The sequence below is a fragment of the Lepidochelys kempii genome, chromosome 9, assembly GCF_965140265.1.
Source record: "Lepidochelys kempii isolate rLepKem1 chromosome 9, rLepKem1.hap2, whole genome shotgun sequence".
NCBI classification, from domain to species: Eukaryota; Metazoa; Chordata; order Testudines; family Cheloniidae; genus Lepidochelys; species Lepidochelys kempii.
The window spans coordinates 55459431-55484107 of NC_133264.1; the positions used below are offsets into that span (position 1 = coordinate 55459431).

The 24677-nt window shown below is 49.9% G+C and overlaps 2 protein-coding genes across 5 annotated transcripts in view; one reads left to right on the forward strand and one right to left on the reverse strand.

Annotated features, from left to right (window-relative positions):
• HDLBP (high density lipoprotein binding protein) overlaps nt 1–16163 on the forward strand; it is a 91406-nt gene extending 75243 nt beyond the window's left edge. For all 3 annotated transcript variants that reach the window (XM_073360450.1, XM_073360452.1, XM_073360453.1), the window contains exons 23-28: nt 3116–3250; nt 4593–4736; nt 5016–5201; nt 7869–7985; nt 8562–8690; nt 13727–16163. In XM_073360450.1, the coding sequence (XP_073216551.1) occupies nt 3116–3250; nt 4593–4736; nt 5016–5201; nt 7869–7985; nt 8562–8690; nt 13727–13813 (798 nt within the window). In that variant the 3' untranslated portion in view covers nt 13814–16163. The remainder of the gene's footprint in view (nt 1–3115; nt 3251–4592; nt 4737–5015; nt 5202–7868; nt 7986–8561; nt 8691–13726) is intronic.
• Nucleotides 11883–24677, reverse strand: part of ANO7 (anoctamin 7) — a 34292-nt gene continuing 21497 nt past the window's right edge. Inside the window, exons 16-23 of one of the 2 annotated variants that reach the window (XM_073360455.1) lie at nt 23399–23453; nt 22334–22431; nt 21506–21657; nt 20073–20278; nt 19199–19341; nt 18324–18414; nt 17842–17961; nt 11883–12171 (exon numbers count right to left, since the gene is read on the reverse strand). In XM_073360455.1, the coding sequence (XP_073216556.1) occupies nt 11914–12171; nt 17842–17961; nt 18324–18414; nt 19199–19341; nt 20073–20278; nt 21506–21657; nt 22334–22431; nt 23399–23453 (1123 nt within the window). In that variant the 3' untranslated portion in view covers nt 11883–11913. Of the gene's footprint in view, nt 12172–15773; nt 17320–17841; nt 17962–18323; nt 18415–19198; nt 19342–20072; nt 20279–21505; nt 21658–22333; nt 22432–23398; nt 23454–24677 lie in introns of those variants that run through there. The other variant, XM_073360454.1, reaches the window with a different exon arrangement.

Here is a 24677-nt window from a genome sequence, read left to right on the forward strand (position 1 = left end):
CAACTTTTTTATTTCATACTTGTTAAGGACTGCCTGTCTTCCTTCTGGACTATTCTTGAATTCTCATGTTGGAGCAAAATATATAGTTACTCTATGGTACTATCATTTTAGATGCGGTTGTGATAAAAAATAAATAGCTGAAATAGGCAGATCTTCCGTTTACAATTTCACCTTAAAGTAGTACTGAGTGTCAATGAATGCGATCAGTAATACTAAATGAGCAGTATGGTGGTAATAATAATTAACTGCATTGACTTATTTTGTTTAGGAGAATCCGTCCTCAACATACAGGATTCTGAAGACTATCCACCTTCAAGGTCACCATCGTTTTCTATAGTTTCAGGTTATCTGCCAGTGATAGTGTTTGTCACATCATGTATGTCATGTAGCCACAGTAGATCACCTATAGCAAAAAGAAAAGAAAAAAATCATCATCCAGAAACAACCATAGATAAGTTTGTGATAAGAACCAGCAGATTACAGAAAGGTAATTGATGAAAAAATTGCCCGGTTTGTTTCTGCAACAAAGTCTCTCTTCTGAATGATTGAGAACCCACACTTCGTTAACATGGTTCAGTCATTAAGACCAGGATACAGTCCACCCAACAGAGCAAATGTCACAGGCAAATTGCTGGATAAAGTGTATGAAAGGAAACTGAGCAGTGTGCAAAAGGTCTAGAGGGTAAAATTGTTAACCTGAGTCTTGATGGGTGGAGCAATGTCCACAATGATCCTGTTGTATGTGCTTGTGTGAAAACAGAAGAAGGGAATGTCGTCCTTACAGAAATAATTGATACATCAGGAAATGGACACACAGCAGAATACTTACAGGAAGAAACAGTAAAAGCTATAACAAACTGGGGGGAAAAAAAATGCAAATGTCTAGTATGTAGCTTGGTCACAGACAATGCTGCAAGTGTATCAAGATGAGAAATTATTTAGAAGAGGGTGAAGAGAGTCCCAAGCTAATAACGTAGGGTTGCAGTGCTCATTTGATGCATCTCCTAGCCAAAGACTTCAGTGTTCCAGAAATAAAGGCTAATGTTGTTGAAATTGCAAAATACATCCGTAACACCACTTTGCAGCAGCTGCTCTGAAAAAAGTGTGAGGAACCAAGCTAACTCTCCAACAAGACGTGCGATGGAACTCAGTGGTGGACTGTTTTGAGCACTGTATCAAGCACTGGCCTAATCTGATGACAGTTTATGAACAAAATCATGAAAAAATAGATGGCACTGTCACAGCCAAAGTTCTCAACGTTGGGCTTAAGAGAAATGTTGTACACATGCTGAGTACCCTGAAGCCTATTTTTGTAGCCTTGAACAAAATGCAGGGAAATAGCTGTTTTATTGCTGATGCTGTTGAAATCTAGAAGGAACTGAGAGATCTTTACAAAGAGAAATATGCAATGACAGAGTTAAATTACAAGCATTAAAAAAACAAATAAGACAAGCACTATCTCCAGCTCATTTTCTTGCCGATATTCTCAATACTCGGTACCAGGGTCAAACCTTAACTGCTGAAGAAGAGGAGTTGGCTATGACATGGACACCCAGCAATCATCCCTCCATAATGCCAACTATAATAAACTTCAGAGTTAAGGGTGACCCGTTCAAGAAATGTCTTTAAAACAGCAAACATATAATCACACCAGCGAACTGGTGGAAGTCACTTAAGCAACTGGATTCAGAGACTGTTGAAGTGATGATCTCACTTTTAACAGCAGTAGCTGCTTCTGCTAGTGTAGAAAGAACCTTTTCTTCCTTTGGACTAATTCATTCCAAATTGAGAAATTTGTTTGGGATCTGAAAAAGCAGGAAAGCTTGTTTTTCTTTTCCAGATTATGAACAAACAAGAAAATGAAGGTGAAGATGACTGAGTTAGCTGCAGAAGCCAATATTTTAAGTTTCTCATGCTGAGCTTGCTGACGTAGTCTATTTTACTTTTTGTTTAAAAAAAAAAAATTTTAATAAAGACAAAGCTGATTTTAAAAAACTTGAACATTTAACTAAATTCAAAAAAATCGTATACTTGTTTTGTTAAAATATTTGCTGTTGAAGGAAAAATCCAGAATACGTAATGTTTTAGTTAAATAAAACAATTTAAATGACTGTCTGGTGGTTTTTCTCATCCTAATACAGCATTGCAAGAAAATCCTCCAAATATTGATAGTCGTTGGGAGGAGAACTTCATAAATATCCGCTTCAGTTACCTTTTGGTAACTTTTGAAGTAACCAACCAATCATTCATTTTCTGATATAGCTGTAAAACTAATCTGAAAAGTTTTCAAAATAAATAACTTTAAAAATGTATAGTGTGAACCTTCTAAAAATGAAACCTACATCTGAGTTGTGAAGAATATGAATTAAGGTTATAACCAACAAGAATGCACTTTTTGTATAGAAATCCATGATTAAATTCTGTCTTGGTGACTAAAAGCGGCAGAGTCCTGTGGCACCTTATAGATTAACAGACGTATTGGAGCATAAGCTTTCATGGGTGAATACCCATTTCATCAGATGCATGTCACATGTCTTGGTGACTAGTGATTTTAAATCAAATCCACCCTGATTACAGGAGTGGGTGGGTGAGGTTCTGTGGCCTGCAATGTGCAGGAGGTCAGACTAGATCACAGTGGTCCCTTCTGGCCTTAAAGTCCATGAGATGCAGTTAGAATCCACCTGGAATAGTGGCACTAGTGTTTGATTTCTGCAGCCTCCTGGCTGATGCCCTGGAGGCAGGTTATTCCACATCTGCCTATTGCAGGGCTCTTCTGAAGCAACTGGTACTAGCCACTGTCAGACAGGATACTGGACTAGGTGGACCTATGTCTTGACCAAGACTGGCCATTCCTGTGTGTACTGGTAGCAACAGGGCCCTGTTGCTCAAACCTTTCCCTTTCCTAAACCTCTCTAGTTTGGTGCAAGAGCTACCACATACTAGCTGCACAGTCAAGAACTAGTCACACAGTGATGAACTGAAGTTTTGCTTTGGTGTGGTGGTGGTGGTGGCCGTGGCAGTGATGCTGCAACCTCAGGCTCTTCCCTCAGCAGTGAAGTGGCATGTGAACTGGCTGTCTATTGGCCCAAAGTGAAAACAGGTGTTTGTCATTTAGGTGAACATCCAAGTCCCTGCCCCTGAACTTCGGTCTGATGTCATCAGTATCACTGGGCTCGCTGCAAACTTGGACCGCGCAAAGGCCGGACTGCTGGAGAGAGTGAAGGAACTGCAGGCTGAGCAAGAAGATCGGGTAAGCCCTAGTGGCACGGCCTGCTTCCTTGTCCCTCTTGCTCCTAGGAGAACTAGCCCCCTCCGCCCCCAGCCCAAGTGTTGTCTCTAGCTTTGTGTAAAAGGGGTCAGTGATACTGGAGGATGTATAGAGGCAGAACGCACCCTTGTAAATAGTGTGTGTTTGGCCTGATATCTGAGCTCTTAGGGTAGGCACATGGGATCACCCTTTCAGACCCCCCTCTGCTGCCTCTGACAGCTGGACACTGCCCTCTGAACCTGGGCAGTAATGTGAAAATGATCAGTGGCCTCCAGAACAACATTCACCTAGCTGGCAGCAAAGTGGAAGCGCCGATGGATTGGGCTCTGCAGCACTATTGGAGGCAGCTTCCTTGGCCTAAGATAAGGAATTTAGAGTTACAATGGCTTGTTTGCTTCTGCCTCAAGTGAACTTGAAGGCTGAGTTACAAGCTCCCGTAACCCAAGTTGCTGCACTGTAACTATGGCAGTTACAGCCACATTAGCTACTAACCTGATGGTAAGAGTCCATTCCACTTTGTGTTACTCCAAATGTAACTTTAATTAAAAAGAACAAGTGGATTCTAAAAAAGCCCATCTGCACAGTGTGAGCTGATGAAAAGGTAGTGATCGGTCTGTCCAGTTTTTTATCCCCAATAGGCGAGGCATTTGGAATGGGGCAATCTTTCTGCAGTGACACAATGCATACAGTAACTGGTTTGGCCAGTGGCTTGTGTTCCATCACTCCTCCATCTGACCTGGAAGTGGAATCTGCTGTGTAGACAATGGGTGAAATCTTGGCTGATTTTTGAAGTCATCTGGGGAGTTCTGCTATCAACTTCAGTGAAACCAGGATTTCACCCAACAGCTTTTAATCCTCGCTCTGTGAGGAATGCTTCCGAGTCCCATTCTCTATCCTCTTCACGTGAAGTGTGGTAGTTTGGTCATCCTCCCTGGCTCCTCTGCTCTGTTGGGTTTCCTCTCTACAGTCCCCAGCACAGAACAACGAGGCACTGTCATGAGCAGGGAGCTATGAGTAAATGAGCAGAGGTTCAACAGAAGCACAGGCCAGTGGCAGATGTGCACACAAGTACTTTGGCTCTGCAGTCATGTGCACATGTTCAGGTAGTGCCACCCAGAGCAGCCACTGTGGGACAACCTAGGGCATGTCACAGGGAGAGCAGAAAACTCCCCCAGAATCTGCCTAAATGTGTGGTGTCCCCTTACAGGCAGGATACTTGAAAGATGGAGGGAGAAGTTTGACATAGACAGGAATAGATGCAATTGGTCAAACCTTGGTGTATACTCTGCTATAGCGCTTGAGAGGGTCTCCCTTCTCGTTACAGGCCTTGCGAAGCTTCAAGCTCACTGTCAGTGTTGACCCCAAATACCACCCTAAAATTATTGGAAGAAAGGGGGCAGTGATCACCCAGATCCGCACAGAGCATGAGGTCAACATCCAGTTCCCGGATAAGGATGATGATAACCAGGTGAGGACTGGAGGGGGATAAAGCCTTCTGGGGCATAATAGAGGCTCTGGACTCTGAATAGAGCATGCGTGACATTTCCAGCAGCTGCTCACTGCAAAATGCTGATCAAAGAAAAACAACCCCGAGCCTGCCCAGGCAGGCCAGTCTAACACTGCACTTGGTTTCCAGCCCAGAGTCTCCTGTAGTGTTGCCTTCCAGTCAGACCTCTCCCTTAGAGGTCCAGGATGGGTTTGCTCCCAGCAACTCCATTCTAACTTCCTCCCCCACCTGCTTTCCTAGTCCCAGGATCAGATCACCATAACTGGCTATGAGAAGAACACAGAGGCAGCCCGAGACGCCATCATGAAGATTGTGGGCGAGCTGGAGCAGATGGTCTCTGAGGATGTGACGCTTGACCATCGTGTTCATGCCCGCATCATTGGAGCACGGGGCAAAGCCATCCGCAAAATCATGGATGAGTTCAAGGTGGGCATGGAGAGTACGCTGGATCCATTGCGGGGGCTGCTGTACAATGGCTGGGGTAGCTTGAACTACTTCAAACCCAGGACTTTGGTGCTCTTAATGCCCATGCTTTCTGCCCTCTGCAAAACCCTGACCTGGGCTGCAAAGGCTGGAGGGATGATGGTGCTGCTGTGTTACAGGGCATCTCTCTGAGGGCTTGACTGTGACTGAGCTGGAGATGGCTGCACGTAGGAGTTAGGTGATGGGAGGCAAGGCAAGGCCCCAGCCTGTCTAGCTGTACAGGCCTTGCTCTCTTCCTGTGCTTACTGTAGTCTGAGTCAGGGCTGCATGCCAGGGCATAGATGGACCTATGGCTCCTTCATACACCCCAAGCAGCAAAGTTGATTGGACACCACAATTAGGAATGGGTTAAAGCAGCCTGCTCTCCTCCCTTCCCTCTCTCTCTTCTTCTTCTCCCCCCCCCCCCCCCCCCCCGCCTCCCCTGGAGCAAAATGGTATCTCTGGAAATGGTGACCCAGGGTGCCTGAGTTCCCGTTGGTTTCTGGAGCTCTTCCCAGGGTGGGGCACACGACTCCAGTGTTCCATACGTAGGCCGAGAGAGAACTCCACTGAGCCCTTAGGCTGTGTCTGCACTGCAGTTGAACACCTGAGGCTGGCCTGTCAGCTGCCTGGGGCTACAGAGCTGTTTAACTGCAGGATAGATGCTCAGGTTGGTGGGCCCTGGCTCCAGCCTGAGCCAAGCAGCTACCTTGCAATTGCATAGTCCTGCAGCCTGAACCCTCGTCGGCTGACGTGGGACAGATGCAGGTGGTCAGTTGCAGTGTAGATGTATCCTGAGTGTCTGTGGCCTGGGTGGATTTAATCTGGCAGACCTGCTTCTGTGTGTTCCCTCTGTGCTGTTCCCAGGGCTAAGCCACAACTGTTCAACTGCCTCTGTCAGTGGCACCTGTCCATCACAATCATAATGGTCTGATCATTTCACACTTTCAGACCTGAGCTGAATGGCTCTTCCGAGTGAGAGGGAACAGCTTTTATCTGCTGCCCTGTCACTGATTATGGAGCCAGGAGTGGCAGAAGCTTCCTAAAAGTGTGGGTGGCCTCCCCACTGGTGCCCGAATGGGGGCCTGTCCCTTCCCCTGAGGCTCTGCCCCCTGCTTTCACTCCTCTTTCTCCCCCACCACGCTCGCCCTTATGGCTTTTTAAAAGTGATGGGACCATGGCCTCCTGGTTCCCCCTGCTTGGAGCCTGTGGGGAACCAGTGCTATCATCTAGGCAACTCTTTGAGGGGAGTTTGACATTCCCCAGTGGTCTCGCAGAGCTGAGTACCCAGGACCCTGGAAATCTGGCAGCTTTAGATAAAAATCCAAAGAGTCCCATACGCTCTGTATTGAATTTGCTGTTGGATTCAGTGTTTGTGGTGCCCTTACATCTTCTGACACTTTCAGTGGATTCAGATTTTCCTGTTGAAAACACAGCTGCTTTATGGAAGCTGTTTGTGACTGAGGGGAGCCGAGTAGGGGGCAGCTTGGGTTCTTGGGTCCCTCTGAGTGTGTGGGAGACACTTCTGTTCTAGACGGCTTCACTGTAATACTGGATTACCTTCCAGCAGTGTCCAAAGCAACAGGCCATGTACCTGTCTCAGGCTGGATTAGGATTGTTTGGGCTCTTGGAAGAAAGGCTTTAGCAAGGTTTGTCTCTTGAAATGATCAGCAGTGAAATAATGAACATCACTGACGCTGCATTTGTCTTTTAGCTTTGCCGTGAACAGCCCACTGATAGCCCTGGGGGGAGCTCAGACCTCTGAGTCTGTGTCAGGCTGCAGACCTACACTTCCCTTCTGTCTCTTGAAAATTGGGAAGGCTGGAAAGCTGCTCTTTGAAGAGGAAATTGTGGCATCTCAAGTACCACTCTGTCCATGGGGCTCTAGTGTCCAAAACAAGCTGAGAGCTGCTGGAGAATCCTAGAAGCTCACTAGAACCCGCTGGTTTTTGCCAGCAGTCTAGTGTTGTGAGGCGGCACTAGCAGTAGTTTGACAGAGGTGGAGATAGCTGAGGACGCAGTGGTTAGACCTCCCACCACCATAGTGGCTGGTAAAGCATGGCAGGCTGTAATGGCAGTGGGAGCCATCACCTGCACGCTGGCTGCCACAGTTCTAAGCGCTTTGCAGAAGTGGGGACTCTGCCCCGGGCAGGTGCTTGTGGTAGAGCAGCTCAGCCCTACTGGGCTCTGGGCTGCACAACACTATGAAGCTGCAGGATGGCCTGACAAAGCCCTGGCTGGGATGATTTAACTGGGAATTGGTCCTGCTTCGAGCAGGGGGTTGGACTAGATGACCTTCTGGGGTCCCTTCCAACCCTGATATTCTATGATGCTGAGCAAACGGCAGCAGTGGCTGGAGAAGGGTCAGAGCCCCCCGCTCCCAAGCTGATCAGTCTCCATTCTGCTGGGAATGAGGCTTCCTATTATGTATGGGTTCCAGCTCAGCACTTCCTTGTACTGGAAACCAAACACTCCCCACCAGGGCTTGGTATGGTCCAGTGCAAATGAACCCTCTGACTGTGAGCACCTGTGGGGTCATCACTGCAGCCTAGCCATGGACCTCCAGAATGATGAGCCACCTGAGAGGGGCTGGTGCACATCTAAAACCCTCTGCTGTGCCTTGCATTCCAGGTGGATATCCGCTTCCCCCAGAGTGGTGCATCTGACCCCAACTGTGTGACTGTGACTGGGCTCCCTGATAATGTGGAGGAAGCAATCGATCATATCCTGAACCTGGAGGAGGAATATGTGAGTAGTGGAGGAGGAAGGGAAGTGAAGGCCAGAAGAATGGCTCTGGTCTGTGGCATAAACAGCCCAGTTAATTAACTTCCTTCGTAGTGGAGACTATGGGCCTAAAAACTGTAAGTCCCTGCTGTGTGTGCAGGGAGCTCAGCTCGCTATTACAGGCATACTGCTGCATGATAATCACTGAATGTCCAGATCTCTCTGTCTCCTGCCACTTGGGAGAGGAATCTGTGAGAGACGGATAGGAGGAGGAAAACACTACTGTGCTCATGGCAATTTCAGCTGTTCTGTGCAGCTGTCCCTAGAAATTAGAACCCCGAGTAGGTGTTGGATTGTGAAGCAGTGTCAAGGCAGTCTATGTGGCCACTGCCATGTGCAACTGAAGTGAGGGGGGTAAATGAATGAATAGAGCAGCCAATAAAATGGGTGTCATCTGCCTCTCTGAGGGGTGCAGCATGCTAGTCTTAAGCTGCTACTGGCAGCAATTGCTGTTTGATGCTGTGGGGCAGGGGAGACTTCATTGACTAAGTAGGGAACACAAGGTACATCACCATACAAAGAGAACTCCTCTCCCTGCAGCTAGCTGATGTGGTGGACAATGAGGCAATGCAGGTGTACATGAAACCCTCCGCACATGAGGAGTCCAAGGCCCCATCCAAGGGATTTGTGGTGAGAGATGCCCCCTGGGCAGCTGGCAGCAATGAGAAGGTGAGTGCTGCTTCTGCTATTGCACCTCCAGAGGTTCCTCTTCCCAGAGACTGTTCCTGTGCCATGGACTCTGCATGGCCAGGATATGAACCGGAGGGTCATCTCACTGTTCATTGGGGATCAATGCCTGTTCTTCTTTTAGTGCTTTCTCATGTCTATTCCATGCTAGGTGTGTGCACGCCCATGTGCACAGGTGTTGGAATTTTTTGTCTTCGTGGTATCCGGAGGGCCAGCTGTGGCACGCTCTGGAGTGCCGCACTCGTGTGCTGGTATATGAGGAGTCGCCGGCCTTATGTCCTCAGTTCCTTCTTACTGCCCCTGGTGGTTGGTCGGAGCAACTTCTCCTTGCCTCGCAAGTGGACAAGTTTTTTCTCCAGCACCTATTGTTTGTTTTCTTTGTATATAGTTGTTTACAGTAGTTAGTAATTAGATGTTAAGGGTTAGTCTCAGTAGGGACTTTGCCCCGGGGTGGGGCATGCCCCGTCCCCGGGTTTCAAGCCTTGTTCAACCTGCAATAGGCCTGTGCCTGTTAGCAACCCTCCCCGCCACTGCCTGAAGTGCTTGGGAGAGTCGCACATAAAGGACAGGTATCAAATTTGCAAGGACTTTCGACCCAAACTCAAAAGGAGCGGGACATTCGTCTAAGGGCCCTTCTTATGGAGGCTGCACTTCATCCAGTGTCAGAGCCTTCATGCTGCAACTCTACACTTAGCTCCTTGGGGTTGGTGAAGAGTGTTCTGCCCAGCACTGAGCTCTGCCGGTGTCCAAGAAGCACCTGAAAAAGCAAGGCTCCCTGGCACCAAACAAGGAGAGACAGGCCTGACTGCCCTCTCTGGAGCTTCAAGGGGTTACCTCTCAGGCTGGATCCCCCAGGGATCCCACTCCTGGGAGCAGTAGGGACCCTGGCACCTGGTTGTACCTTCGATGTCTGAGGCCCTCCAGGCAGCTAGGGACCAGAGAGCCCTTCCAGCGCATTGGAGGTGGCTAAGGCTCCCCGTTCTAAGGGCAAGCCAGCCATAAGACCACCTCAGAGGGCAGTTGAATGCCATCCCTCCCCGGAGCAGAGGCAGTATTCCATGACCAAGATCCCTGACTCCGCAACCTAAGTCTCTGGTCAGACGGCTCAGGTCGCCGTCACTGCGGTCCTGGTCTCCAACAGCACAGGTGACCTTCAGTGAGGCATCAGTCTCTGTACACCCAGCACTGATCGTCCTTTCACCAGCCGATGTCCTGGCGCAGGTCTCCGCTGGTACGGGACATCTCACCTTTCCAGCACTGGTCTCCACACCCCGGCACCAGTCCTCTGAGAGACACTGATCATCTTACTTGAGGGACCACTCCCTGGCACCTATGGTCAGCTGCCAGACACACGCATCTACAGTCCTGCCTTGGTCACTGGAAAGGGACTCGTCTAGGTCAGAGTGGGACTTTAGCCCCTTGCCATGGCAGCAGCAAATCTTGTGGGCACCGGAGGCTCTCTCTGCTTCCACACTGCCGGGATGGTTGTAGGGTCAGTGGCCAGACCAATGGCCCAATTGGAATGTGTGGGGCATGCTGGTGATGCTAATGCCTCTCTCACACCATTCTTCCCTTGCTGCTTTGGAGAAGCAACCCCCTGCAATGACTGTACCAGACTCAGTGCACGGCCCGGACTCCGATGTTGGGGTAGAAGAGCAAGTGCCTACTCCAAGGGAGCCCTCCCCTATGGGGGACAATGCCCCAGGTCCTCCCCCAGTGGTGCAATCATCATCCTCGTCAGCCGAAGCAGTAGCAGGGCCCTCACACGTCAGTCCCTGTGAGGACTTTAACGAGCACCAAGCCCTGCTTAGAAGGGTGACCTCAAACTTGGGCTTGGAAGTGGAGGAACTGGCGGAGCAGTCGGGCAACTTGTTCAACATTCTAACAGTGGCAGCCCCATCATGAACCACACTGCTGATACATGAGGAGATTTTGAAGATAGCCAAGGCCCTGTGGCAAATCCCATCTCTTATCCTGCCCACCTGGGCAGAAAAGAAATATTTGTCCCTGCTAATGCATTCAAATATTTGTATACCCATCCACCCCCAGGGTCGCTAATCATATCTGCGGCCAATGAAAGGGACAGGCAAGGGCAAGTGAGTGCCACATAGGTCCAGCTTCCTGGCGTGTCTGTTTCCTTTCTGGAAGAAAAGTTTATTCTACAGCCAGCTTTCAGTTCAGAGTATCGAACCACCAGTCTTTGTTGGGGAGATACAACTGTAACTTGTGGGACTCCGTGCCTCAGGAGGTTGCTACCATCCTGGAGGAAGGTACCACGGTGGCGAGGGGCTCTCTCCAGATGGCCTGGGGCAGCCAATTCGGTGGCCAGGGTCTTTGTCTTGGCTGTAGTTATGAGGCGCAGTTCCTGGCTTCAATCCTTGGGTCTGTGTTAGCAGAGGCAGTCCTCCATCCAGGACCTTCCCTTCAAAGGCAATGGGCTCTTTTCAGAGCAAACGGATGTGAAGCTACATGGATTTGAGGATTCTCGAGCCACTCTGCTCACTAGGCTTGTTTTCTTGCCGTTTGTGGCGTATGCAATTCCTGCTACCTCCTAGACCTTGGCCTCTCTGGCAAGGCTTCTTTAGGAGGAAGAGAGAGAGGTTCAATCATGGTCACCCCTCCACCTCCTGTTTGCCTACTCAGCGTGGTCCAGCGAAACACCGGGGTGGCCAGAAGCACTCATTTTGAGGTGCACTCAAGGACGGCACTGCAGTCAGTTCTCAGGATCCACCTTCCTACTCCTTCAACCGTCTGCATCGCTTCCAGTCAGCATAGTCGCAAGTAACTTCAAACCATTGGGTGCTCAGTATAATACCTCTGGGCTACACTCTGCAATTCTCCTGGTGGCAATAACGTTAGCCTGTAGGGTCTCTGAGATTAGGGCACTTACCTGAGAACTGCCCTATATGGTATTCTACGAGGTCCAACTGCGGCAGCACCAAGCTTTCAAGCCCACAGTAGTTTCACAGTTTCATACTAGTCAAGACATATACTTACCATCTTCTTTCCAAAAACCTCATAAATCAGATGAGGACCATAGATCACCCTCCTGATGTCCAGAGAGTGTACTAGCCTTTTACATAGAAAGGACTAAGCCATTCTGTAAGTCGATGCAACTATTTGTTGTGGAGGCAGACAGGATGAAGGGCATTCCTGTGGTCACCCAGAGTGTCGTCATGGGTCACTGCCTGTATATTTATTTTTGCTATGAACAGGTGAAAGTGCCACCACTGGCAATTGTGATCACCCATTCAACCAGGGCGCAAGCTGCAGCAGCCTTCGTGGCCCGGTGCTGATCCAAAATATCAGCAGGGTCGCTACCTGATCGTCTGTCCACACATTCACATTCCATTACGCGCTTACCCAGAAAGCCCAGGACGATGCTGGCTTTGGTAGAGCGGTGTTGCAAGCCACACAGCCGGGAACTCCAAGCCCACCTCCTGGGATACTGTTTGTGAGTCCCCTAGAATGGAATTGACATGAGCAAGCATTTGAAGAAAAAACTGTTACCTTCCTTTTGTAACTGTTCTTTGAGATGCGTTGCTTATGTCCGTTCCACTACCTGCCTACCCCTCTGTCGGAGTTGCCCAGCAAGAAGGAACTGAGGGCACAGGGCTAGCGGCGCCTGATACGTTGCCACATGAGCGTGGCACTCCAGAGGGCACCACAGCTGACCCTGCGGCTATCACTAAAGCAAAAAATTCTGACAACTCTGCACGTGGGTGCGCACACACCTAGAATGGAATGGACATGAGCAACACATCTCAAAGAACAACAGTTATGAAAGGTAGGTAACTTGTTTCAGAATTATGTTCTTCCCTTTTTTTTTAGTGGATTTCTAGGCCTTTCCTGACAATTGGGAGGTGTCAAGAATCTCTCTCATCACCTGGAGAGCTTGCCGACAGTATGTGCTAGGCCCCTAGATGTTAGTATGTTGGGTTTCTAAATTGCCCAGCTTTCCTCTGCTGCTGTCACTCTCCCCTCTGCTAGGAACACCAGAATCCTCCTGTAGAGGCTCTGAAAGGAGCTGCTAGCCTGGCGAATCTCTCCTCCACAGCCCCTGGAGCGGAGATTGCCTGCCAAAGCGGCTGTGGTTGGCACTTTGTTATTGTGGAACTCAAGGTTAGGGTGACCATTTCTGACCATTATCTGAAAGGCAGGGGATAAGCTACTAAGCCAAATACCTTCTTCTTGGCCACTTGGTCCTCCCAGGGTGCACTGAGGACTTGGCAGGTCTCAGTTCTAAAGCTTGCCTGAGCCATAAAAATTAAGGGGTGTCAAGAACCTCTGACCCAGCTAGTGTCTCTCCTGCCACTGTACAGAAAAGCCTTGCCTGTTAGCAGGAATACTTCAATACTACTGCATATTACAGCAATGAGGAGGATAGCATTTGAGTATTAAGGTAGATCTGGCACCACTGAGGAAACAGTGGGCAAACTATACTTGGTGTCAGTCTCCCCAAGACGTAGACGTCCTTCCGACCTTCCTGCAGAATCTGCTTCCCTGATACTCTGAATTGATTTGGTTAATTCAGATCATGATCCTTTTGTGACCCATCTTAATGAATTACCTGCTGTTTTCTTGGGTCCTACTAAAACCCTGTTGCTGTATTGTCCATGTCCTCTGTACCTTTCAAGAACTTTGATATCCTAAAAAGAAAAGGAGTACTTGTGGCACCTTAGAGACTAACCAATTTATTTGAGCATAAGCTTTCGTGAGCTACAGCTCACTTCATCGGCTGTAGCTCACGAAAGCTTATGCTCAAATAAATTGGTTAGTCTCTAAGGTGCCACAAGTCCTCCTTTTTCTTTTTGCGAATACAGCCTAACACAGCTGCTACTCTGAAACCTTTGATATCCTAGAACATTCTTCCATATGTGGCCTCACTCATGACATCTTCATGTTGTTTGCACATGTGATATTTCTTGAATGCTTCAGTTGTCTCTGAGCTTCTTGAGTGTTGTATAGAACTGCAGCTAGCCTATATAACTTGGACCATTCTCTCTCCTTTGCTCTAGGCCCCTGATATGAGCAGTTCGGAAGATTTCCCCAGCTTTGGGGCTCAAGTGGCCCCTAAGACTCTTCCCTGGGGCCCTAAACGATAATGACCTGGAAGCAGAAACATCTCCTCCAGCCAGCTGACCTGACACTAACCTGCCACAAATACTTCCTGTTTGAATTCTGACCCAGCGGCTGGACCACAAGTAAATTGCCCTGCGAGGTCTCCTAATGCTGTGTGGAGTGCTAGAACCCATTCTACTTGTCTGTTGTAACTGGGTTTAGGACCTACTATAAATGGATAGTTCCTTCCACCCCCCCAACTCAGACACAGCTTTTTGTTTGAAGTGTCATAAGTGACTTTCATCTGCTAAGCTTCACAACTGCCAAAGTGGTGACAGTGATCAGATACCTTGAGCATGTCTTGCTAGGCACTCCAGTCTTCATTAGGAGACCTCCTTTACTGTGGCTAGGAATCAACTTCCTGTCTCATGACCTCAGGAAATAAATTTCCTTGACTTTCTAAAAAGCCAAAACGTTTGCCCTTTTTCCTTTGTGTTTATCCCGGGCCTTATTTTACTGTCGTAGAGTGCAATCAGCTTTTCCTTTGAACTGCCAAAAATCCATCTAACAGTGATAGTGGATGTGTGGAGTGAGCTAAAAGTCTAAAGATCAGAAACTGCTTAAAGAACAATACAATAATCTGTAGAAGCAATGACAGTGGAAGGGACCAGCAGTGACACAAGGGATCCCCTGGTCAAGTAGAAAAGCCTTGAGTGATATATGGCACTGAGCATGTCCATGTGTAGCATTGAGACTCTAGAGTCTCATGCACACTTGATGAGTCTTCCAACATGTGAGAGTAAAAATATGGCTACTTCCCAGTGTTCCCCCTTCACCCCTAGTTTGTTCTTCCCAACAGCAGCAGAGCTGGTCGGAGCCAGGACATGACAGTATTATGGGGTGCAACAGAATTTGGGTCAGCCCAATTTGCTATGGTAACATGGCCCAGGAGCCAGCTGATGGGAACTGCAATGCTGAAGCTACATAATTTCCCCCTCCCTCTGACAGCATTTAGACACAAGGGGTAGGGAATTTGTCACTATTTACTATTGCCTTCTTTCTACCTCAAAAACCAGTCTGTGGGTGGCCTCCAAGTCTAGCAGTAGTGCTGATGCTCTAACCTGCTCATCTCACTGTGGAGGCCAGAGCTGAATTATCTGCACCAGGTGCAGGGAGAGTGGAAGAGCATCAATCAGCACATGTAGCTGTTAGAAACACACACATGAAAGTAAGAGCAAGGTTAGGGTAATGCATGCTCTCTTCCCCTACCGTCCCCCCCTCTTTCAGAGCTGTAGGACTCTGAGCCAGAAGGTGGGTTTGGTTTCAAGAGAGGCAGGTTGCATGTCCACTCTGAATACTTTAGAGCAGCTTGACTTTCTGTAGCTCAGAGGCAAAGAGCATCAGGAGAATTAAGGCCCAGGGCTTGCCACGGTATGTGGTAAATCCCATGCTCTGTACTGTAGCATCTTGGCCCCTGAGCTGCTGAACCCTAAGCACTGCCACAGCTTGCTTGAAGGAGGCTTCAAGTGAGCTGCTTACTCAGCCACAGAGAGAAATTGTGTTGGTGGGGTGGGGAAGTAGGGTGTCCTCCTTCCATACCTCCATTTCCTGTCTGTTTTAGCTCCTGTGCAAGCAAGTCCCCAATCTCTCCCCAATAATGCTGACTGGGGCAAGGGTCATTACATTGGAAGGCTTGCCCCAGTCCTCTTGCTGTTCCCAATGCTGCACCTGTGTCAAGTGAGGCTTAGAAATGCTGACTTTCTTTTTTCCCCCCCAAACTCCTCTGGAAGAGGACCCTAGCCCAGAAGTCAGATACCAAAATGTCCTGTTGCTCACAGTGAAGTGGAGAATTGCTGTCAACTGAAAAAAGCCAGGTCCCAGGGCTATGCAAAGGCAGTGGTGAATAACTTGACCACTCTTTGGCCCCATGGTAGATGTCTAAAGGGGTGGCTCACCGAACATGGGTAGTATTCCCTCCTTTCCAGCAAAAGGGGCTCTGAAAAGGGCTAGATAACCCAGATGGGGAAGGGGTACGGGTACATCTTGAGGTCATCAAGCCTGCCACCCTCTTCCTTCCCTACCCAAAAAAAACAACAAAAAACCCCATCAGTTGCCTAGCTTGGCTTGAGTTAAATTCAGGGTCCCCTATATGCTAGAGGTCATGAAGTGATTGTACCTAGTACTGTCTCCTGCTGCCCCTCAGTCTGTAGCAGATGCTCTGGTATGTGCTCCGTTTCCTTTATTTTCAATGTCTTCCATAGTGTATGTTTCCATGGCAATGATCCCTTGGCCTTAACTTTGGAATTTGGAGACTATATGCAAACATGTAAAAAGGCTCATGAGTATGGATGACACTGGAATTTTATAAATTCTAAAATAAAAACCTGAAACAGCTTGGAGTGTTGTATTTCTCTGCCCATGCTCAAAGAGATTGCTTTTCCATGTACATCAGGGCAGGGGCTAGCATAACCTTTGACAGTTCTTTACGACTTTAAGCTGTCATCTTAAAGCGTCAGTTGTTCCCTGTCTGGATTTACTACCTAATAACTAGGCTGAGTGGTCCTACCGGAGTGCAGGCCCCAGGGAGGAAAAGGTATTAACCAGGCCAGCACTAGTGTAAGTAGGTTCCCTCAAAGCCCCCTCTCCATGCCTACTAGTGTAAAGAACCCCAGCTAGTACCCAGGCTCTCCCCCTCTCTCTTCTGTAAGGGAATAGAGTGCATAACTCCAAGCTTCCTCTCTCTAATAACAGGAAGAGGAAGCAAGGCTTGCTCCTGTCTGACAACATGCTGTGGTTGTTAGACTTCCCTTAAGTCCCTGCTGCAGCTGTGTAAGAGCCAGGCCTGGTGAATTGCTGCTTCCTACTTCACTGGAGCAGTGGGCCTTGCTTCATTTCAGCCTGAAGCGCTGCTTCTCCTACACACTGACCTCATGCCAGCTGGGGGACATACAGCCCACCTGTCCTCTACCATAGCTCAGAGCAAGAAGGAATTTCTTCAGAGGACATTCCATAAATTATTTCTTCCAACCCCAGTCAGGCAGCTCCAGGCTTTTGCCAGGTGTCTAACTTTAACCTGCAGGGCTCTAAGGACTTAGCTGGTATTCAAGTATGCCTGTCACTGTACTGTTAATTGGAGTGCTTCATTTTATCCACTCTGAAATTTCACTAAAATAATTCATTCCTCTGCAAGGTTTCTTACACACAGACACCCAGCTCAGGATCAGAGTCAAGTTGCGTTCATCTCTTCCAAAAGAGAGAGTGCTAGAAATCACGTGCTCCACGGCTGAACTCAGTTTTATTCGCACCCACATGGAAGCAGTCACCATGTGTGTTCTAAAACAGATTCAACAGCAATTCATGGGGGTTCTGCTTCAGGATCAAACTGCTGCTGAGGATGAGCTTCAGGACTAGCAGCTAATGCGTGTGTAGATGTCATCATCCGCAGTTGGGTAGGCTCCTGGTTTTCATGCACCCCATCTAGCTCCCAGTCTTTAGGTGCTGTTTGCGTAGTGCTGGAGGTGGCTCTGACTTCCTTTCTCTCAAAGAGGGCCTACCTCAGCAATGGATCAAAAGGAGAAAGGACAATTAGTATCCACAGCATTAGAGAGTTAGAAAGCTATCCTACAGACAGTGACCAAACTGCTTTGGCATCAGTTATGTTTAAGGGAGGAAGGCATGAGTTACGTAACCAATGAAGCCTGGAATTTTAAGACCTAGGGGGCAGAACTGACCGATAAGCCTGTCTAGAAACTACAGCCACAACGAAACTTGGAGAGCAACAGAAATGAGTGAAGAGATTATCAATGACCATGGAGAAAGGTGTTATGAACAGGGAGCCCCCCAGCTGCTAATGAACATCTGAAGACCAAAAGGCATAGGGTGTTACTTTAGTGCATTTCATCTGGACATCTTCCAGGCATGGGCAGTGGGATGCCCACAGAAACTCAGGACTCCAACGTAAATAAAAAGATTTCAGGGTCTGTTCAAAAGCATCTGACAGTCCAGATGTGGCCCACAGATCATCTACTGACTACCCCGATGTAGAATAAAGACCACTGCCCCTGAGATTTACCTTGTTCTCAGCCAGTGCCTGCTTGGCCAGATAACGTTCACGCTTCACCTTGATCTGCAGTGACTCAGGAATGTCGGGCACCATCAGGTCTATCACACGAGCAATAAAGAAAACCACATGCTGAAAACAAGAGGAAAAGAGCAATGTGTCCAATCAGACAGCTGATTCTTTCTGAAGCAAGACCAGATGAGTAAGGAACAGCATGGAGGTGCCTGACCCATGCAGGGTGGAGTTCTCAGCCAAGCAACAGGAGCACTGCAGAGAACGAGACAGGCACTGAAAGGACTTGAACCAAGAAGTATCCCCCAGAGAGCACACTCTCTTCAACCCCACAAGGGCAATGTCTATGCTGAGCCGGACAGTACATGCCCTGGGGACAGGTGTAGAAAGAAAGAAAGAAAGAACTTAAAATGAGAAATTGGACAGCAAAGGGAAAAAACCTTGGCCGGAGGAACTGGTTGAGGAAAACGAGAGGGAGATACCTCAAACACTATAATAAAGCCCAGGCGGATTGCTAGTAGGTTCCAATAGGTTAGCGAGTACCTGCCGCTCTCATCCCTGTATGCACGGTACCTGGGGAAGAGAAGATGACATTACACCTAGAGGGGGTCACAGCTGGGAAAGAGGAGCCCTCCAGCCCTCTTGATTGCATGTCAACATCCTCAGGGCAACCACTGGTAGTTTCACTCCCCCGACTTTGCCTTCTGTAACTTCCTCCACATATGTAATCACTCTTAAGAATTAATAACTGATGGCATTTATGTGGCCCATGAACCATCAGGGTAAGGCATGACTAATGCTGGCTCTCCAGCAGGGAGTATGTGCCCATTCCTCCAGGACTGGCAAGCAGCAGCAAGGTAAATCAGAGTAGAAGTAGCTCAATTAAAAAACACATTTAAGTTCCTTCAAGACTGATTTACGAGAAGAGCACAAACAGGTGAGCCCCCCGTACATAAAGGAGGACCCGAGTGGCACTCCCCTAGAGAAGCTAATGCTGCACTTCCTAACTCAGGTGTAAACTGGGTGTGTCTATGAAATAGTGTATCTTTTGTCCCCTAATAAATTGAACTAGCCTTTAGGTCTCCCTTCCCTCTCCCACCCCCAGCTGGATGGGGCAGTATGCTCAATAATTGGTGAGAAATACTTTAGCACAGGTCTCACACAGGATTAAGTGGAAACAAAGCATGTGCCTTCCTGAGCCCATCTTTCACTCCCAAACATAGCTGCGGCCCCACAGAGGAGACTGTCCTGAAGAGAAAACAAACACTAGGAAAAAATCAGAGGTTGCAATTCAAATGGAGAATGGGAAGGAGCTTTGTCCTGAGGCCCCCCCAGGCAGCTGAGCTGGGACTCCTACCTGCACGTGACATTGTGCTGCGAGGCAAAGTGCTTTGGAGCATACGCCAGGGTGAAGTTAACATAGCCCTGCAGGTCACTGGCGCGGGTGTACTGATAATACAGACGGGGCAAGAAGTCTGAAGTGAAGGCAATCAGGAAAGCCTGAAACGAGGAAAACACTAGTGCTACAGCCAGGTTCCTACCACATTACAGATGTCCACATACCTGCTTGAGCCTCAGGCTAAACGTTGTTACTCTGAAGCCTTGTGTGACTCTTGAGTTTGCTGGACCGCCTCTCCCAGACACCAACTCCCCACTCAAACTCTGACCCTGCACTTCCTACTGAGGCAAGTCCCCAGTGAAAGTTTGGATTGAGACTTGCCATCCCTGCAGGGTTTCTGCTCACTAGCAATTATAGCTGCAAGCATTTATTCTTCAAATGCAGACACACCCTTCAATACTGCACAGCTCTCACTGGTCATTGAAAACCAGGCCTGTCATGCTTGGGAATTAAGCCACAGAGATGAGGAGCCTGTCAGAGCAGGCTGTGTCAGGCAACGCTGCTCCAATAGGGGTTACTGAGCCAGAGGCCCGAGCTGCAGCAGCCCTTGAATCTGAGTGTGGTTCTGTCACATACGACAGCTCTGTGTCCAGTTACTATATCATGTCTACAGATTTGCATTTGCCAAGTAGAATTTCAGTAACATTTTCTTTAGTTCTGGCTTTCAGTCCCCTGTCCCTGATACCGACCTGCACAGTGGCTACCTTCAATCTGTAAACAAGAGACCACGATGCTACATGATTATATTAACCAAGTGTCAGCAACGTGGCTGGCTGCGTCTGAATGCTGGGAGCTGGCTTCTCCCTCTCCCTCACTGCCCAGCACAACTCACGTTACTGATGACAGCCAAGTGGGTGATGACCTCCAGGATATAAAACCAGATGCCAATGCCCTGGGCCCGCTCGGCCACAGGACGACGGTACTCGCAGACAAACTTCTGTGCATCAAGGCGGATCTCCACCCAGTTGTTGAGCAAGGCGAAAAGGGGCGCCAGAGGACAAGCTGCCACAAATATGGTGATGAATCCAAACTGCAGGACTGTTGTGCAGAAGGAAAGAATCATCAGAGCTCACATTCACAGTGGGCAAGGGGAGCAGAGGATGGCTTCTGTGAGCTGTGTTCAGCAGTGATCGTGGCCTTTCTGGTCCCCCTTCCCCTCCCCACCGTCTCTGGTTTCCGAAGGATGAGAACAGGGAGTACCCGGGGAATATGTTGCAATCCAAAGATCTTTGTGGGCCCCTGTTTGTTTCTGGAGATGTACTGTCTCTGCTTTCCATCTGTAATAGGCTGCCAGCATCACCTGACAGACCCTGGTAGGCCACGAGGCACGCTTTACTAGTATAGGGATGCCTGTATTGTGTACCGGCCAGGCACTCCTGGCATGAATGCAGCTAGACCTGGGGGTACCAGGTTAGTGAAACCTCCACCCATGAGCCAAACAAGCTAGACTGGTAAAAGCACTGCTGTGCTGGTATAGCTATGTCTGCGTGGCCTTCTGCTGGCACAGCTCTGTCAGCCATCACCCCTGGGCACCTGGCTGACACACCTGGGCTGGCAGCATCCATAGTGCAGCCATGGCCGAGCAAAGGGTTTGGAGAGCTAGCGCTGACTCACTGCTGTGACTGGCTCCATAAGGAAGCTGAGAGGAGCCTTCAGGCAGAGGAAGCTGGGATGTGGAACAGATTGGGCTGGAGCCCTGGGTAACCAAGCCTGAGATGGAGGCTTCCTGTGGGATATTCTGTATATCAAGCCAGACCCAGCAGGGCTGTTTGGCCAGGGTGAGACGGGGCAATAGAACCTGCTGTATAACCCAATTTCTGCTGGGGAAAGAGGAGAAATTCTCTGCCTGGACTGCAATTTCCCTTCCAGGAGGCAGAGTTGTGTCTCTGGAGTCAGTTTCACAAGGCTACTACCTCTAATGGAGGGTTTCCTTAGACCTTTGACTGCAATCCCAGAGCTCAGAATATTCAACACCAAGACTAGGCAGTTGAGTTCACTCTTTCTCTAGGGCTTCACTCAAGTGAACGTGCTAGAGAAAGTGCTGCTTCCCAAACCATCACCACTAGCGGGCACCAGAGGGCACATCAGCGGGATAAGTGATTGATGCACACGCCATCAACACTATTGACTGCAAAAGTTTCCTCCCTTGAGGAAGTCTCTGACCTCCAGCCTCTTCTGGTGTGGTCAGTGATCAAGTGACCCTACCTGGCCAGGACACTTTGCTAGTGGTCTCCCAAGGTGGCAGACTCAGCCTTTGGTCCCTACCCATTTCCAGGTACTCGTCAAACAGCCCCTCACAGACCAGGAGCTCGTAGTTGCTCTCCCAGGGTGCCTGCTGCACCAGGCCCAATTGGTCCACCTTGCTTTTCCTCTTTTGGGAGTGAAGCTTGTACTTTTGCCACCAGCCTTTCAGCTTCCTGGGGGAGCAGAGAAAGAAGTGGTCACGGGAAGGGCATTCCTGGCCTGGTTTGCTTCCCGCAACGCCTCCTCTGCAGGAGCTCATGCCGGAGAATCTGTGGGCAGACAGAGTTTGCGGGCAGGAGGCAGGGCAGTGGCAGTGAGAAGCCAGAGGCTCCATAGTGCACACGGCTAATTTGCCATGAGACCTGTTGCAAAGCAACTTTGTTCTGCTTTGACTTGTCCATGTCAGCTGTGGGTCCCCCATCCTCAGTGACCATCTGTCACCCCAAAGCCTACCAGCAGTCACAACCTGTGACTTTCCCCTCTTCCTTCACTAGTGGGAGGAGAGGGCTGTGGTGACAGGCCCTGGCACATCTGGGCACTGGCCCTGTCTGAGCTGGGGCCCATAGTTCAAACCATAGCCGTCAGACCACTTGGGATAGGTGATGCAGCCACCTGCCAAGCACAAGCCAAGCAGATGGGGGACACACATACAGGTGCCTTCACACTGACTGAGCCCTCCCCTCGTTCCAAATCTATCACAGTGCCCCTGCATGGAGACATCCCCACCTGCTGCCCCATAGATCCTTGTTATAGAGCTTGGGCAGCAGCTCCCTTTGATGCCTTTGATGGTCTGCCAGAAGTCAGACCAACTCTCCCCTCCCCCTGCCCGGTAGCGCACTCAGTGCTTACGGGATGACGATTTCTTGCACATTGTTAATGACTTGCTTTCCCACCATGATGACCAGCAGCTCCTGGGCGAGTTCAATGAGACAGCCGCCAGCCCCGCACTGAGTGGGAAGGACAGAGGCACATCAGCTTTGCTGCACGTTCCCCTCAAACTCAGATGAGGCGGGGGTGGGGAGGTCCTCTAGGTTCCACCTCCCACAGGAAAGGCTACTCCTGAGCCACACACGCTGCCCTAACACACCCAGCACCATCGCCGCATCCTGGAGTCAGTGGAGCCTGGGGAGGAGGCAGCCTGCAGCACCAAGCCCCCGGCTGCCATTCCCAACCCTCAGGGTAGCACCAGGGGCCGACTTCTGGGAAGGGTGGGCCAGGAATGAGGGGCCCCAGTTGCTGCCACTAGTCTTTGAGCAGATGGGCAGCGGGGGGCCCCTGAGGTTGCTGGGGCAGGGATGGAGTCTGACCACCCCCACTTCTCTTTGGTCCTGGGGGGATGGGCAGCCAGAGACAGGGATTCCCCAGGCATGCCACTGCTCCTCTCTGTGCTATGCCCACATCCTGCCTGGGCCCTCTGCACTCTCAGAGGAGTCTGTATGTGGTTCCTATCAAAGGCCTCGGAGGCAGCGAGCAAGCTTGAGGTGGGGGGGAGCACGGGGCAGGCCGGGAGCCCACTACACTGGCACTGAAGCTGGCCATGGCCTCCCTCCTCCTCTGGCCAGGGCTGTCCTGAGAGCTGTGGAGCCTTTCCCTGTGCACAGAGCTGGGCAGCGGCTGGGGCGTTTCCTGCCACCCCAGCAAAGGGTCCCCATTCTGTTTGGCAGGTTACCTCACACAGTCCCTCACCTGAGACTCCCACCTCCTTTTAACCCCGTGCTCTGGTGTCCCTAAACGTCCAACTGCCAGACACTGCTACTGGATGATGGGGGATGGACACTCGCTAATTGCCCTGTTCTGTTCACTCCCTCTGAAGCACCTGGCACTGGCCAGTGTCAGGCCCTAGACCAGAGGGACCATTGGTCTGACCCAGCATGGCCCTTCCTGTGTTCTCAACCTTTATCAGCGGATACTCACATCCTCGTTGCGAATCCCAAGCAAGGTCTTGTAGTTTCCTGGATAGCCTACAAATCTGGGAAATCCAGGATGGCAAGAGATAGCAATAAATCCACAGCTGAACCCCTTGCTCCCTCTCCCATCAATCTCTTATACCTCCTGAGGCTACTCGGGATGTGGTGCTGTCGTGCACCGTGCCCTGCTCCCACACCCCAGTCACCCTTGTCCATTGGGAGGCTGAGGATGCTGCTCAGCCAGTCCTGCTGGATTGAATGGGACAAGGTCAGATCTACTTCATCATCATCTCCCTCTGCCCACATCTGAAGCCAGCGCTGATGATACCTTGTGGATGTGCACAGAGGCCAGCCCAGCCTGCCAGGAACATCCCGCGATGGAAGCATGTATATCAGAAATTTCTCCCTCCCCCAGTGCCCTGTTCTTCCCAACAGAGGGGAAAGGAGGGACACAGTGCAAGGGTGCCTGACTGACTGAAAGGAGATCAAAGGGCACCCGCGGACCTGCCCCTCATGTTAATTTCATCTTGTCCACATGTGAAAGGTATTTGAAGCAAAACATTGCTGGCTGCAGTTACCCCCAACACTCTCCTGCTTACCCCTCTACTTCAGCTCCCCTGTTTCTATCAGTTCTGGGGAGCAGCATAGTCCTGGATCAGGCCCAAGCTGGGACTCCAGCCCTGCATGCCATCCCCAGCTTTGTCACTGCCATGCTGGGAGATCTGGGCAGGTCATGTCACTCGCCTGTGCCTGTTCCCTCTCCCACCCACTGTCTGTTTCAGTTTTATGCTCCTCAGGTCTGGGTCTCACTGCACATGCAGTGCTCAGCAACACAATGGGGCCATGATCTTAGCGGGGGGTCTTTATATAAAATAGTGGCGGTTGGGGCCTTGCAACAGGGTCTGCCAGCTGCTGATACAGCAGACCTTCCCCATGCAACACAGCGAGAGTCTGTCTTCCTTTCAGAATCCAAGCTCTGCACACAAGCACCCTCATCACCACCAGGGAGCAGAAGTCCCGAGTAGCCCAAGAAGTCTCAGCTCTACGCTTTGGAGGGGCTTCCCCACGGGCATGTACTTCCCAAACTGAGCTGCCCTGTTCCCACAGAGACCCCTCTGATACAGGACCCCCAGCCCCTCAACAGTCTGAACAACTGGCTGTGTGCCCCATGGGATCATACACTGAAAAGGCCATGTTTCAGAGTAGCAGCCGTGTATAGCTCACCTTAACTGATCGCTCTCATTATAGTGTGTATGATAGCACCCATTGTTTCATGTTCTCTGTGT